Source organism: Mus caroli, chromosome 3, assembly GCF_900094665.2.
Source record: "Mus caroli chromosome 3, CAROLI_EIJ_v1.1, whole genome shotgun sequence".
Taxonomy (NCBI): domain Eukaryota; kingdom Metazoa; phylum Chordata; class Mammalia; order Rodentia; family Muridae; genus Mus; species Mus caroli.
Window position 1 is genome coordinate 135,873,079 of NC_034572.1, and position 16,748 is coordinate 135,889,826.

The window sequence follows — 16,748 nt, forward strand, 5'->3', positions numbered from 1 at the left end:
TGGCATCAACGGTGTAGCTATGGTACATTCAGATTTCTGCATTTTTCAATCATAGAAATAAATTATTCTGTTAGAGTTGCTGAGGAAGCTGAAAAAAAAAAAAAAAAGATCAGTCCTCTGGTAGGGATGAGTTTATTTCCTGCTCTGCATTCTGCATGCAAACAGAGTGACAGAGCTGATGAATGGGTACTCAAAGAAGTGTAGACTCACCTTCAGGATTTGAAATGATCCTTGCTTAACTACAACTCTCCAGTAGGCTGGGGTGTTTTCCATGTGTAGATTGTGTTCTACAGTGTTTAAAATCAATGATGGTGATAAAGTGATTGAAATGATAATAATAAGACTGATGCTAATAATAACAGTCTACCTATAGTTAACCATAAGGAGCTCACTTAATTCTCAGAAAAAGTCCTATAATTAGCAATACTTATCTAGATTGCACAGTTATTATCAGAGTGAAGCAACTTTTCAAAAATATCTTCCTTCACTTTCTGCCACATGAAACTGTTTAAATTAGAAACAGAGATCATATCATTCAATATGTTGCAAACATTTGGGGGAATGATTCATCAGAAAAATGGTGTTTCACAGGGTACTCCATTTCATATATATATATACATATATATGAATATATATATTCATATATATATACACACATATATATACATATATGTATATATATGTGTGTGTGTGTGTGTGTGTAGTTTCTAAAAGTAAACTATTGTCTTCTATATGAAGGATGATCTTTGATACTGTTCTAGTTCTATTTCCTTACTGTGATTATTTTGCTTTATATATTTTCAGGTTAATATCTATTCTAAGTCAGTCTCAGCCTTCATTGACTATTTCAATTACTTCATTTCCATCGTTTCACCATTATACATTTCCTTTTCATTTGTTTGCATTCTTAATCAAATTAGAATTTTTGTGAAAGAATATAAAATATGCTTATAACTTGTGATGGCCAAAACTAGGTGAGTAAGTAGAATTTTGTTTTACCTTTATGATGCATTTAATTTTATTTAAAAACTGTTGCTATGGTCGTCAGAAAGAATGACAACAGGGATAAGAAGAAACATAGGCAAAGCATAATTATTACATTTTATGGAGAATTATCATCTCAGTTCATCCTTTCTATAGAAAAGAAGTTCAAAGAAAAACAAATGCCTAGCCCTTTCCTTGCTGTCTGATAAGATGAAGCTTTTAAGTTGAGTGTGTGCAGGTTGAACTAATGAAAAGTACTTATACTGATCACACAGGAGAATAAAAAGTACATTGTTTCTATCTTTGGCTTGTTGAAAGCAAAGTTTCTATAGATCTAACTTAGATGATTTTGACATTATATAAGATGCACCACTCCTGTCATTCATAGTTTCTTTTCTGAAAAATGACACCGATTTGACTTTTTTTCCTTGTGTTTCCCATGAACTTTGATTATGAAGTGATGGTTTTTCTCATTTTAGATATTGTTTACCTTATCACTTGCAGACACTCACATTTTATGTGCAATTTATTTATGTGTTAACATTTGTGATATTACTTTAAAAGTTTTAAGTTAAAATAATCCAGCACTAATTGGAAAAATGTTGACTTAAAAGATTTGTTGGGGGTAATCCTGAGATTCACATGGAATTGAATGATGACACTCAATCTGTAAACACGAAAAATTCTTCAAAGTTTCCCATATGCTATTTCAAGTGATACACATTTTTAAGCAATATCCCTTCGACCTGTGATATTAAGACTAAATTTACTGAAATTACTCTGTCAGCATCCGTCATTTCTATACATAGGGCCATGTTTACCACTGGTGATTTTATTCAAACTCCCGTGACGTCAGTGGAAGATCCATGCATGGAAAGATGGTGTGATATGTATCCTAGTTTTATTTATTTTGTATGTATACAGCAGTATAAAATAATATATTACATTTACACACATTTTACTTATGTATGATTATAGCATTCACAGTAACAACACTGCAATTAAGACTGAAACTCATGTGTTAGAATACCCTGTTTTCACTCACAGATAATTGTATCAGACATGTCCACAGAACTGAAGCTCGCTGCTCACATTCAGCTCAAGGACATACAGATGTTTGGGAAGTGAGAGTTCTATCTTCCAGAATTTTTTAAGTTGCATGTGAAAATGTAATATTTTCTGCATCCAGAATGCAGTATTTTCACACTCCTCAAAAAACATCTGGGGAGAAAAACTTCAAACTAAGCATCGGACGAGTTTTCAAGAAAAGATATTATTTTTTCTAATTTTACAAATACTTGAAAAATAACAGTGATTAGAAACACATGCATGCACACTAAAAGTATTAGAATCAAAGTCTTATTATTGCCTGCTATACTCTGGCGGCACACAGCTACCAGCATTCTGACAGAATGCTAAGATCTAAAATCTAAGCCAAGTGTTTGCAGAAAATATTCTCTACTGAACAATTTCACAGATTACTGCATAAGGGTTTTGTCCAACTTCTCAGGGGGATATTTCTTGAAGTACTAACAATATACAAAATAACTTTACTACTTCAGGATGTAAAAAATATTGAATTTAGCAATTTTCTGGTATTCCTTGTTTAAAAAAGGAACATAAAAAGGATGTTAATGCAAAGCCTTTACCACTACAAAATTAGACTTGAGGAAGGATTAAGAACACAAAAAAAATTTGCCGGTATGAGAAAATATGATTCCAGCAAAATCATTGAGTGTACCAATATTAAAGGTTTTGTAGTTCTGTCGGTATTTATGCTACATATTGTTGTGAAGGAGAAAATTAAACATAATGACAAAAACAGTCTCATTATCTTTCAATACCATAAATTCCTTATTTAACTTGGCAAACATTCATCACATTCAGTTTGATCAACCGAACTCCATACACAACTCTGCAAGATTCTACAGTAATATCAATGCCTACTTCTGAGAGCCTATATGTCAAGAACTTCTGGGAATATTTTTCTTCCATTTCATGGAAAAGCAAAAGGAATTCAATGTTTCAGAGCATCTGAGGACAAATTTTAGCACAAAATAGAAACAAAAGAGAATGAATAATGAAAATATTTATATCCTCTATAGAATTTCTAAGTCACAATGTTGGATAAAGGCATTGCATTTAATATTTTCCTAAAATTAAATATACATGTTTCCTAAAAAGGGTGACACATTTATATCATTGACATTGTTATATCTTTGATTCCATTATGATGCAATATTTATAGACTTGACTTAAGGTGATTTTACAAAATTAGGCTCACAGATTAAAATTATAACTTTACATGTGATGAAATATTCCTAAAAATTGTCATTTGACATACCATTAAAAACGTACAACACTCTTTCCACAGGAAAATTTTTTGAGTTTTACTGCTCTAAAACTAATGAGACTAAATAAGGAGTAAATTCCACTTTTTATTGGAAGTGTATTATGGATGAAACATTGTCTAAGACTATTGTTTCCTTGAGCATGTACACAATATTAGCAGACTGAATATGGAAACAGTCAGATTAAATGGGAAAATTACACGGCCTCTCCTTGATGTGTTGCTGAAACTACCTGTAGTATTTCATCGCTCTCTTGTTTCACTGCTTTTTTTAATAGGCATTCTTATTGAAACATAATATTTTACTCAATTTACTGAAACCATATCTCCATTGTCACTTCTAATTTATCCTGCATGCAATAACTGATGAATGATCCTAGCATTTAATGTTATGTGTTTTAATAATTTGGTTTGTCAAATTGTGTATGTTTTGGTAGAATGATGACATAATTTAAAACTACAGATTACTCTAGAGAGTTGCTATGATATATAAAAATTGCTAGCACATAACTATCTATCAGAAAAGGATGTCTAACGTATATTGCATATGATCTGAAAGATTAAAAAAAAACATTTTAAATTAAGTGAATTAGTACAACCATTGCTTGTGAGGTGAGCATGAAAGATGAACGTGGTTGTTAAGCCAGGGCTGTACATTGAAGCAAAAACAATTTTAGTACTAAGTGATTGAAAAAATTTTTCTTGATTTAGAAGTAATTAGAAAAAACAAACCTTTTCTCAGTTAAATTATATATAACATCTTCTTACTAAAATAATCTATCACATAATATGCCATACATTTGAAAAAGGACTGCTGTGGCACCCAAGAGTGTATGTGCTTTGGAAACACACATGATCAACTGGTTTCTTTTTCAAATGGTCCCTCGGAGACAGGGTGATGTTTACAGTATGTTGCTATAAGCTAATTGGCGTTATAATACACTATTATGTAACTTGGTAGTATCAAAAGAATGACACTAAATATAACTCTAAACTAATATGAGAAGTGCTAATGACTGCATGTATGTATTTTAATGATCAATCTTAATTTAAAATCAGTTTTAAGTCATATGAAATTAGATGGAGCTCTTTTGTTAAGTGTCACATTTTAGTCTATTCTCTTTCATTCTGTCGCTCAAATTAACAGCGAGAATATAACCCGATGAAAATAAAGGTTATCACTTCAAAATGAGCCTATGATTTGGGCTTGGTAAATATCTTGATATCATTCTGGAGTCTTTTTTATAGGGCAGTTAAATTTATTCCATGAATTGCTTGGATGAATCTCTCATACATCCTCTGATTCTTATTCATCCCCTGTTTCAACAAGCAACAGACAACAGCATAAAAAAATATGTGAACTAAAGGAAAATATGTCTTTCTGAATTTAATAATTAACCTTGTTGACATGAAAGTATAAGACAAAATTAATTTTTCAAGGCTGACCAATGAAGAATATTCTCATTAATAAGACATTGACTACATTTAAGCTATAAAAATTTCACATATAATATTGAAACAGTAATGTATCATGTTTCTATCTCCAAATTTATTTAACGTTTTTTTTTTAAATTTAGAGACTTTTTAAATATTTTTATTGTTAATACATACCAGCTCAGATAATTATTTTATATACCTCTATATATTCATATATAGAGTTATAGATTTTTATTCATGTTTACTTAAGAGTCACAAAACTATGTAAAACTATGTAAAATAAAATGCTATGAATTATATGATGAGAACGTCTTAAAATAGTAAAATCTTCAGTTACATATTTTACACCACAAAATGTACAGACACCCAGTTTTTTCCTAACAACAAATACAGGTGAATTTATAGTTTCTTTATAAAAGCTTTAAGTGATGCTAAATTCAGAAGCCGTGGAAATAGAATCGGAATCATGTAGACTGCTCGATGTTTTGAAACTACATCTTCTGTGCTCCGCCTGACAATATTAACAGCTACATCTTTGGCATTGAAAATTCACAATGAGTTCTTGACAAAATTTTGCAGCTTAGAACTTCACTTTCTTTTAAAGAAAGAAGAATACAGGATTGAGCAAGGTATGAAAATTAGGACAAACTATTGATAGTATTTCTCAGTTAATCTTAGGGACCCTGAATTGCCTTCTTTTTATTGTATGGTGAGGGCTGTATGAATCCATTTAAAAACCAACTAATTTGTATCACATCTTAGGAAAATTATATAATATAATATATATTTTATATTTATTTAGAAGCTTTGAAATAGTACAGTAAACACTTTGCAACACGGTGTATATAACTACAGAATGTCTTTGATATTTTGTGGGTCTTTAGGATACAACATTTATTTTAATAGCCCACAGATGAAAAGAACATAGTCACATCTCTCTTGTAAAGTTGGGATAGCTTGGGGAACACTTGGTCACACAAAAATAATATAAAACAGTCAAGTTTAAAACAGTGATATTGCATTTATAATGCACAAATTTCTTTTATCTTGATGACTGGCTTCTCATGGTGAATATAAACATCTAAAGGGCTCAGTGACATTTGGAGAGAGAAGGATAGATAGTGCTGTAAACAGGCACACACTGATCGGAGAGGCAACGCCGGTTGCCTATGGAGTTTCTACAGTCTGCACATTTCAACTCATTTCTCAGGCCTGCTGAGAGCAATTAGGTCCTACACGTGGCCACGATGACTCCGCTGGAAATCTAACACTCAGCTACACAACTAACTGGATGGCCAAGATAATGAAGTTGAAAAGTTGATGCTTTTGTTGGTCGACTCTGTGCAAATCATACTGCTTCGGGTAAGCTGCAGAATTGACTAGCATATCCTTTTCCGCGCTGTGAAAAAGAAAGAAAAATACTCTAAGAAAAAGTGGTTGACGTTTGGAGTTTAGAACTGCACATTTCTGCACACGAAATTAGACAAGAGGAAACTCAGGGAAACCCTGGGTTGGACCCACATCGTGCCACAAAGCTGCAGAAACATCCCAGTGTCTAGTAGTCACTGCAGTTCACGTCTTTGGCATTCTGAAATTTACATTTTTTACATTTAAGAAATCCATTCTGGATGGGAACTACATATTTAACGTAGCGATGACAAATTTATACAAAACTTAATTTTTAAATTATCTATAGAATAATTCCTGCTTCACTGTTTGTGACTATATAATCAAAGTTTAGAAAAAAATAAATATATAAACATTATACCGCTAGAACAAGTATTTTTTAAAAAACTATAAATCATTTTATATCTAAATTTACTTTGATAAACTTTAAAATTATGCATGGTTTAATCTCAAACTAGAAAAATATTGATGGTTTTCAAAAATTCAAAGATGACTCAAATTCTGTAGTTTTATTTATCTCATTTTTAACATTATATAATAGATGTATTGATAGAATTATCTAAAATATTTTCATGGGATGTCATTTTAAGCATCTTTATATGTAATAAGAAATCAGCTTTTCTCAGAAGAAGTCTAAAAGCAAAATAAGGGAAAATATATTATGTCATGTTTCCAGTCCTATAAAATATGTATATAAAAAAACAGCACCTGAATTTCATTATATAGGTTACTTAGTAGTAGTGTTAAAGATATTTTTTTAACCTTTACATAGTTTTAAGAATATTTTACCTTAAAAAAAAACAGAACAGGAATTATATCGCTTAACTCAGCATATAATCTGAAAAAAAATCTTAGATATAAAGATATACCAAATATTATATAATTCAATTAAAAATCAAATCAAGAATACATATATTTCAATAGAAACTAAAGATTTCAGTATGTAATATAATGGGATAACTTTAGTCCAGTGAGACTTTTTTTTTTTTTTTTTAAACAAAAGTTAATATGTTGCTGGGTTTATTGTTGATGTTTGATGCTGGTATTTCTACTACTTTCAAGTAAATGGTCTATCTTTTCAGTTCCTTTACCCTGATACTCATATATATTCTTCCTCAAAAACTCAGTTTCTGATCAGTGAAGCAGGCTGCACGTTTTCACAGTCTGCACACATGCCCGCTGGAACTGTAAATATCAGACAGTCCTGTGAACAGAAATTAGATCCAATGTGAGGATACGTATGTACTGCATAGTAACAATTATGGAAGTTACCAAAAGTGATTTAGTTTTTTGTTTGTTTGTTTGCTTGTTTGTTTGTTTGTTTGTTTTAATACAGTGGTTCCCTGAATCTCATGATACAATGCAGTACATGTAACACTGGACCAGAAAGTGGCTACTGTTGTGTGTAGTCATAATGTCACAGTTTTCTCCAAGCAAATATAAATAGCTCTTTTAATAGATTTAAAAAAAAAAAGAAATATACTGTTTGAATTACAAGGTATTTATTGCATAGTTGATAAAATTAAATTGAACAAAATAAGCATGATTTGTCTTCAACTCATATACTTACTTCCTCATTCTAACTCCCTTCAACATCTAGGCTGAAGTGATGCTGAGAAAATACTTTGAGTCCAAGGAGGATTTGGCTGATACACTTCTAAAGATGGACCAGTCACTCACAGAAAAGGAAAAGCAGATTGAAGGTGAGAGCTACTGAGAATATTCCCAATGTTGGAAATTCTTGGCATATGTTGCAATACTAGTCCATATCACCTCATCATTGTAGAGAAAAAAATGACAAATGTCACTCTTAACTTCATGGTGGCTGTTTTTAAACTAGTAGACATGGCACTCACTGTGCCTCCTTGTTATCCAGTTTTCAGGGTAAAGATTCCACAAGGTGGTAAAAAAAAAAACAAAAACAAAAGCCTCTCCCAAAATGTATTCTTCATCTCCTTTGCTTCTCTCTTTTCTCAGTGGAACGTATAAAAGCAGAAGCCGCAGAGGCAGCAAACAGAGCATTGGCGGAAATGCAAAAGAAGCACGAGCTGCTGATGGAACAGAAAGAACAGAGTTATCAAGAGCACATGAAACAGCTGACTGAGAAGATGGAGCAGGAACGGAAAGAGTTAATGGCAGAGCAACAAAGAATCATATCCCTTAAACTTCAGGTACCTGGCTGCACTGAGTTCTGGCTGCACTGGGTTCTTTGGTTGGTTAGTTTTGCGTTTCTTTGTTTTCTCTTGTAATTTATTTTATATTTAAAATACATCACAATTGCAATCCCTCCCTTCTCTCATCCCAGTTCTGCCCTTATAATTCCTTATCCTCATTACATCTGTCCCTTCTTCTTCTTGGGTACCACCCACTCTAGGACATCTACTCCCAGCAGAACAAGGTATATCCTCTCCTACTGAGACCCAACCATGCAGTCCAGGAAGGGGAAGGGAATTCAGTGGTAGGCAACAGAGGTAGAGACAGTCCCTGCTCCATCTGTTAGTGGAGCCACAGGAAGGCCAAACTTCACATCTGCTACAAATGGGGGTGGGGAAGCTAAGTCAAAACCCTGCCTGCTCTTTGATTGGTGATTCAGTCTCTGGGAGCCTCCATGGGTCTAGGCTACTTGATTCTGTGGTCTTCTTGTGAAGTCCTTGACTCACCTGCCACTTTCGTCAATTTTATCTCCAACTCTTCCATCAGACTAGACCTGATGTTTCGCTATGGGTCTCTGCATGTCTCTCCATATGCTGCTGGATGAACCCTCTCAGGAGATAGTTAAATTAGGTTACTGTCTGCAAACATAGCAGAGTATCATAAATAGTATCAGGGATTGACTCTTTCTCATCGCTCATCGGAGATGGGTCTCAAGTTGGGCCAGTCATCAATTGGCCATTCCCCCAGTCTCTGCTCCATCTTTATCCCTGTGCATCTTGTAGGCAGAACAAATTTCAGGTTGAAGGATCTATGGGTGGGATGATGTCCTCTTTCCACTGGAAGTCCTGCCTACCTATAGGAGGTGGTGAGTTCAGTCTCTATATCCCCTGCTGATAGGAATCTCAGCTAGTATCACTCTTATACACTCCCCAACCCAGGTCTCAAACCATTTGCCTGAAAAATTCAGGATGTCTTTGTTTTTAATAGCTGAATAATATTATATTTAGTAGATGTTATCATGTTTTCTTTATACATTCTCCAGTTCAGAGATGTCTAAGTTGTTTCTAGTTTCTGGCTATTACAAATAAGTCTGCTATGAACATAGTTGAGCAACTGTCCCGCTGGTATAGTGGGGAATCTTTGGGGTCTATACACAGGAGTGGTATAGCTGGGTCTTGAGATAGAGCTATTCCCAATTTTCTGAGAGCTGCCAAAAGTGATTTGTAGAAGTTTGCACTCCCAATAGCATTGGAGGAGTGTCCCTCTTTCTCCACATCCTTGCCAGCATGTTCTGCCACTTGAGTTTTTTATCTTTGCCATTGTGATGGGTATAAGATGGAATCTCAGGTCTTTTTTATTTGCATTTCAGTGATGACTAAGGATGTTAAAGATTTCTTTAAGTACTTCTCAGCCATTTGAGATTTCTGTGTTGAGAATTCTCTGAGAATTGATATTCTTGATTTCTTTATATATTTTGGATATTAGTCCTCTGTCTGATAAAGAATTGATAAAGATTCTTTCCCACTTTGTAGGCTGCCATTTTGTCCTATTGGTGGTTTCCTTAGCCTTGCAAAAGCTTTTCAGTTTCATGAGACCCCATTTATTTTTTATCTTCGTGTCTGAGCTATTGATGTTCTTGTTCAGAAATTTGTCTCCTGTGCCAAGCCAGTGAATTCAAGGCAGTTCCCCCAATTTTTCTCCTATTAGATTTAGTGTGTTCGGTTTGATGTTGAGGTCTGTGATCTACTTGGACTTGAGTTTTGTACAAGGTGATAGTTATGGATCTATTAGAATTCTCCTACATGCAGACATCCAGTTAGATCAGCATCACTTGTTGAAGATTCATTCCTTTTTCTTTGCATGGTTTTGGCTTCTTTGTCCAAAACTGTCCATAGATGTTTGGGTTTATATCTGGGTCTTTCATTCTATTCCATTGTTCAACCAGTCTTTTTATGCCAATACCATTTAGTTTTAATTACTATTGCTCTGTAGGATAGCTTGAAATCAGGGTTGGGGATGCATCCAATTGTTCTTTTATTGCACAAGATTATTTTAGCTTTTCTGGATTTTTGTTTTTCCATATGAAGTTGAGAATTGCTCTTTCAAGGATTGTAAAGAATTATGTTGGAATTATGATGGGGATTGCATCAAATCTGTAGATTGTTTTTGGTAAGATGGTCATTTCCACTATGTATGTTAATTCTCCTGATCCACAAGTAGGGGAGATCTTTCCATCTTCTGATATTTTCCTTCAGGGACTTGAAGTTCTTGCTTTTTCACTTGATTGGTTAGAGTTACAACAAAATATTTTATATTATTTTTTGCTATTGTAACAGGTGTTGTTTCCCTAATTTCCTTCTCTGCCTGTTTATCCTTTGTGTACAGAAAGGCCATTGACTTGCTTGAGTTAATTTTATATCCAGCTACCTCACTGAAGCTGTTTATCAGGCTTAGGAATTCTCTGCTAGAATTTTGGTGGTCATTTATGTACATTATCATACCACCTGAGAACAGTGGTACTTTGACTTCTTCCTTTCTAATTTGTATTCCCTTGATCTCTTTTAGGTGTCTTACTGCTCTAGCTAGAACTTCAAGAACTATATTGAATAGATAGGGAGACAGTGGGCAACCTGTCTACATGTTTAGTGATATTGATTTAAGTTTCTCTCCATTTAATTTAATGCTATCTATTGGCTTGTTGTATATTGCTTTGACTATGGTTAGGTTTGCACCTTTCATATCTGGTATTTCCATGACTTTTAATATGAAACAGTGTTAGGTTTTGTCAAAGGCTTTTTCAGCATCCAATGAGGTGTTCATAAGATCTACTTTTCCTTTCAGTTTGTTTATATGGTAGATGACATGGATTGATTTTCATAAATTGAACCATTTCTGCATCCCTGGGATGAAGTCTAGTTGATCGTGCTGGGTGATGTTTTTGATGTGTTTTTTTTTTTTTGATGCAGTTTGCATGTATTTTCTTGAGTAATTTTTCAATAATGTTCATAAGAGAAATTGGTCTGATGTTCTCTTCCTTTGTTGAGTCTTTGTGTGGTTAGTTATTAGGGTAAGTGTGGCTTTATAGAATGCCTTTGGTAATGGTCTTTCTGTTTCTATTTGTGCAATAGTTTGATGATTATTGGTATTATCTCTTCTATAAAAGTATGGTAGAATTCTGCACTAAAACCATCTGGCTCTTTTTTTTTTCTTTTTGGTTAGGAGACTTTTAATAACTGCTTCTATTTCCGTAGGGGTTTTAGGAATGGTTAAATAGTTTATCCGATCTTCATTTAAGTGCTCTCCATTTAGAAAGACATTCAGTATCATTCATTTCATTTAGATTTTTCCAGTTTTGTGAAGTACAGGCTTTTGTAGTAATACTTAAGGTTTCTTTGGATTTCCTTAGTGTCTGTTTTTATGTCTTCCTTTTCATTTCTTATTTTATTACTATGGATCCTGTCTCTCTGTCTTTTAGTTAGTTTGGATAACGATTTGACTATCTTGTTGATTTTCTCAAAGAACCAGTCCCTTATTTTGTTGAGTCTTTGAATTGTTCTCTTTGTTTCTAATTGATTTATTTCAACCCCAAATTTGATTATTTCCTGCCATGTACTCCTCTTGGGTGTGTTTGCTTTCTTTTTTCTAGACTTTTAAGGTGTACTTTTAAATTGCTAGTATGAGAATTCTCTAATTTCTGTATGAAGGCACTCAGGGCTATGAACTTTTAAGGAAACTTTTAACCCTGCCAACCCTGTTACATAAGTTTGGATAGGTTGTGCCTATATTTTCATTGAATTCTAGGAAGTCTTTCATTTCTTTCTTTATTTCTTTCCTGACCAAGTGATCATTGAGTAGGGAGTTGTTCAATTTCCATTAGTTTTTAGGCTTTCTGTTGTTTCTGTTGTTGTTAAAGTCTAACTTTAATCCATGATGGTCTGATAAGATACAAGAAGTTATTTCAATTATCTTATATATGTTGATGCTTGCTTTGTGAGCCACTATATTGTCTATTTTGGAGAAGGTTTCATGAAGTATTGATATAAAAATACTCTTTTGTGTTTGGGTGAAAAGTTCTATAGATATGAAAATCACTGAAGGATGAACCCAGACTCAGCTAGTACACATAGACAAAAGAGCATTTATTCTGCAGAAACAAATACCATGAAAGGTTTACACATGATTCCAAATGGCAACATCTGCAGATACATTCCAGTTCCTTCTACAACAGGACTTCTTAATTGCTTCTGAGATAACAGCAGACTTCTAAGACTTAGGGCATGTTCCAAGGTGTTACAGAAATCATTAAACAAAGGTCATAAAGAAGATATACACCACAGGACCCAGAAGCAAAAACAGGAGATAAAATATTGACTGAGTTTGTCAAAACAAGACTTCAAGGATGGCCCAGTTATAGTTTTAAACTTCCCAGGACCCTGCAAGAAGAAAGTTAAGGCAGATAATTGTTCCTAGTGTATATGTATGTAGGCATTCTCTGTTATAACCTGTTTTTAAATTAATTATCTGAATATGCAAACTTGCAGTGAGCTTTTACTATGTGAACACAAGCTCCTAGAGTTGTGCAAGACAAAGCTCAAAGATAAATCCCCCTCCCCCTTTCTCCCTGAGACTTCAACTTAGAGAAGCACAATTCCTCCCTCCCCCAAGAAGCTTTACCTGGCCTCCTACTGTGTCACATTGAAGTGCCAACTGGAGACTGGGGAAGCCATCTTTAAGGGACTAGGTCAGGCTGATCAGCTGCAGAACTTCAGAAGCAGAATACCTTCCACCTAGGATAGATAGGAAATGGTCAAAATGGTCCATGAATGCGATATGAGTAATGATCCCCCTCACTGTTAGGTCCATTGGATTCATAACCTCGTTTTCATTATTTCTCTGTTTAGTTCCTGTCTTGATGGCATGTGCTTTGGTGAAAGTAGGGTGTTGAAGTCTCCCACTATCAATGTGTGGGGTTTGATATGTGGTTTAAGCTTTAGTAATGTTTCTTTTACGAATGTGGGTGCCCTTGCATTTGGAGCATATATGTTCAATATTGAGAAGTCATTCTGGTGGATTTTTCCTTTTATGAGTATGAAGTGTCCTTCCCATCTCTTTTGATTAATTTTGGTTGCAAGTCTACTGTATTAGATATGGGAGTGACCACTCCAGCCTGTTTCTTGGGTACATTTTCTTGGAGAACTCTTTTACAGCCCTTTACCTGGTTCTTTATTCTTCTGTGGACCTGGACGGTTTTTGTTAGGCAGGCCTTATAGGGGCCAGCAGAGTTGGCTGCACCATTTAAATTTTCAGTTCTGGGTGTTCCAATCAACAATGTATATGGGGAGGCTGAGGCATTAGGTTCACAAGGTCTAAGCTTGAATGAGTTATGAATAGAGACCTGTGCTCCATCCTCCCCACTCTCAATCCAAGGGCAATAAATAACATACCATCCCCCAATGGCAGAATATCGCTCACAAACTGTAGTATATTCTCATCTCCGTACTGCTCTTTTTCCTAACTATTATTGGTCTTTAAGTCTGCTTATTGCCAAATGAAGCTCTTTACCAGGGTATGTCTATTAAACTGTAGATTTGAATTGCAAATTCTTCTCAGGTGTTATCTAGGATTTCTGTGATAGAATCCTCAACTAACTTATCAAGGACTATTATTTTCTCCTGTGCTAAATAGAGTAATTGTAATATCTACATGTAAAATGGGTTTTTGCATCATATTCTATGACACAGTATTCAGCTTTTAATTTTTTTATATTGAATGAGATCAGTAGAAATTTTGTGTCTGCCACGCCTAGAATGTTCTTAACTCTGGAAGCATCTTAAAGAGTAGAGTCAGTCTCAAATGTTTAAACAAAGTGGTCAAATGCTCAAATTGCCCATAACATCTTGTTTTCTGGCCATTCCTCCACATCTACACTAAGCCTCCATTGTTGTTAATGAAACTGCCTGAGCACTGAAGACCCGCTTGCTTCAATACGTCTTCTGTCTTGGTTACTACAACTGGGACAAGTAGTAAATCCCCTGATTGAACACCTGCCCTGATTCCGATTCAGGTAGTGACATTCCAGTTGGATTAAGCCCTCTTTATCACCTTCTTTCATGTGTTTGAGAATTTGTACAGCATGTGTCAGAGATGAGGCAAAGAACAACAGGCAAGCTGGTGCTGATTTTATACAAAATTGTGTTTTCCATGAATCTAAGGAAGTAAGAACTGGGCCTGAGTGCATTAGGGAACTGGTGTTCAAAACTGTCAGTCTACATTTCTAAAGCTGGAGAAAGAAATGTGTGTGTGTGTGTGTGTGTGTGTGTGTGTGTGTGTACAAGACAGGGGAGAGAAATTATGGAAGTTAAAGAAAAAAAAAGACTTTTCAGAAAAATGTCAAAATCCCCGCAGGGTTCAGTGTATCTACCAAAGCAGAGTCTGTGAGAGTCTGAGGAATGTGAGATGCCTTCTGAGTTCAAATTCCATCTCCATTTTAGGAACAGGAAAGACTTCTCAAGGAAGGATTCCAGAATGAGAGCTTGCAACTACGTCAAGAGATAGAGAAAATCAAGAACATGCCTCCACCTTCACCATGCTCCATACTTTAAAATTTGAACAGACTAAAGCTCTCTACCCTGTTTCCACTCATCAAGGAATAAACTTTGGACACAGCTTTGGACAGTGACACAGCTTGGCACTGAATGAGACTTGAACACAGTGACACTTTATTAGGAAGAAGCGAGAAATAAAGTTCACAAAGTGGAGTTTATATGTGAAAAGAATGTTTGGCTTATGAGGTGACTCAGTTCATGTTTGTGTTAGAAGTAAAGATTCATGTGATTTTTAATCGGTCTTATATTTGATACTGTAAACATGGACTCTGTAGACATACTAAATTGTATTGTTGGGATTGGTTTTTACAACACAGTGATATGGCACCTCTGTTCGGTTAAGACCTTTTTGATTCACACATACCCTTTCTGGATATTCTTAGTCATGTGCTCATAAGGAATTCAAAGATGTAGCTTGCCCTAAGCTGGGATTGGCATGTTGTAAACATGATAAAAGTCTGAACATAACCATAGGACACAGCTCCTAGGGTCTCATGATGTCTGCAGACATTGGTTCCCAGGGTAGACAATGGGCAGTGCTCAATGTGGGAAGGCTCTGTGGCTGCTGGGAGAGCAGAGAAACTCATTGGAGAGTGGGAGAAATTTCCCTCCAGACAGAATGCATAGGTGAGTGGGAGTTGCACCTCCCCCATTTAGAGAACTTCTTGTTTTCTTTCATGCTCCAGCCTACTGTGTTTCCTTAATAATCTCTCTTTTTATTTTCTAAAAACACTTTCTCCTTATAAGAGTTTTAGAATGACTTCTACAATCACAGAATGGAGAACTCAAAATAAATTTCGTTCTATTCCTGTGAGGCTCATGATCACAGTGCCACCTCTTGTGAAACCAACCTTCATTTTTATCTTTCTTTTGCTGCTATGACATGATTTGCATATCTCTGAGGATAAATGCCTTCTACAATGTGGCAGAAGCACGGGTTAAGTGAAAGCTGTTAATAAAAATGATCAAGCCTACCATAATTGTTTCAAGTGCATGCTGTACATTGTTCATAATGTAAGAAATGCCTCTCCTAAATTTCTGTAAGAGGGGAGGTCATTAGAAGACTCTTAGCTGTCACATAGGTGCCCAATGATGAGGGGTTCAGCTCTGCAGCTGAACATTCAGAATAACAGTACCACACAAAGGAAATGTCACAGTCATAGGGCTCTTCACTCTTGTGGAATACAGAAACACAAAGATAATTTCTGCATAAATATTTTTCTGGTGGTGGTATAGTGTTTTAAACCCAGGGCTTTAAAAAAACACTTCTAGTGGTACATTAACTTATAGCATAATAGTGGAGGGTATAGTGTTTCTGTAGTATACTTTTGAATGCATGCTTGTATCATGTGTGCTTGTAGAAGAATTCAACACTTGTACTCAAAGTCTGACCTACTGTCTTATTTGTGTTAAGTCCCTGGAAGGTTTTAAGTACTAGTCCGTGGGTAGATCAGCATAAGGATTAATTAGACATCTTCAGAGCTTCAAAACACAGTTTGGGACACTTCTCACAGCCACAGTACCAGTGGCTTGTCAACTCCATGGTCATTCCCAGCTTTAGCTCAGAGACTCACAGATGTCTGTCTCAGTTTTGACAGTGGCTTCCCTCAGCCTCTGAGAGATGTTATTTACACTCAGTGGTTTAGGGTCAGGACTCTGACTCACTTGTTTCTAAGGAAACATACTACAAATGACTGGAAACTCCACCCCTTTAAGCTTAGAAACAAAACAAACAAACAAAAAAAAAAAACCAGAAAAACAAAAAAACAAAAAAAAAAAAAAAGAAAAAAGAAATCTCTTTTGTTTACTCT

At 35.0% G+C, this 16,748-nt stretch overlaps 1 protein-coding gene across 2 annotated transcripts in view; it reads left to right on the forward strand.

The window, feature by feature from the left end:
• LOC110290935 (guanylate-binding protein 1) overlaps positions 1-15,908 on the forward strand; it is a 29,634-nt gene extending 13,726 nt beyond the window's left edge. Inside the window, exons 9-11 of one of the 2 annotated variants that reach the window (XM_021157847.2) lie at positions 7,779-7,881; positions 8,156-8,349; positions 14,824-15,908. In XM_021157847.2, coding sequence (XP_021013506.1) covers positions 7,779-7,881; positions 8,156-8,349; positions 14,824-14,934 — 408 coding nt within the window. In that variant the 3' untranslated portion in view covers positions 14,935-15,908. The remainder of the gene's footprint in view (positions 1-7,778; positions 7,882-8,155; positions 8,350-14,823) is intronic. The other variant, XM_029475557.1, reaches the window with a different exon arrangement.
• The last annotated feature ends 840 nt before the right edge of the window (positions 15,909-16,748 follow it).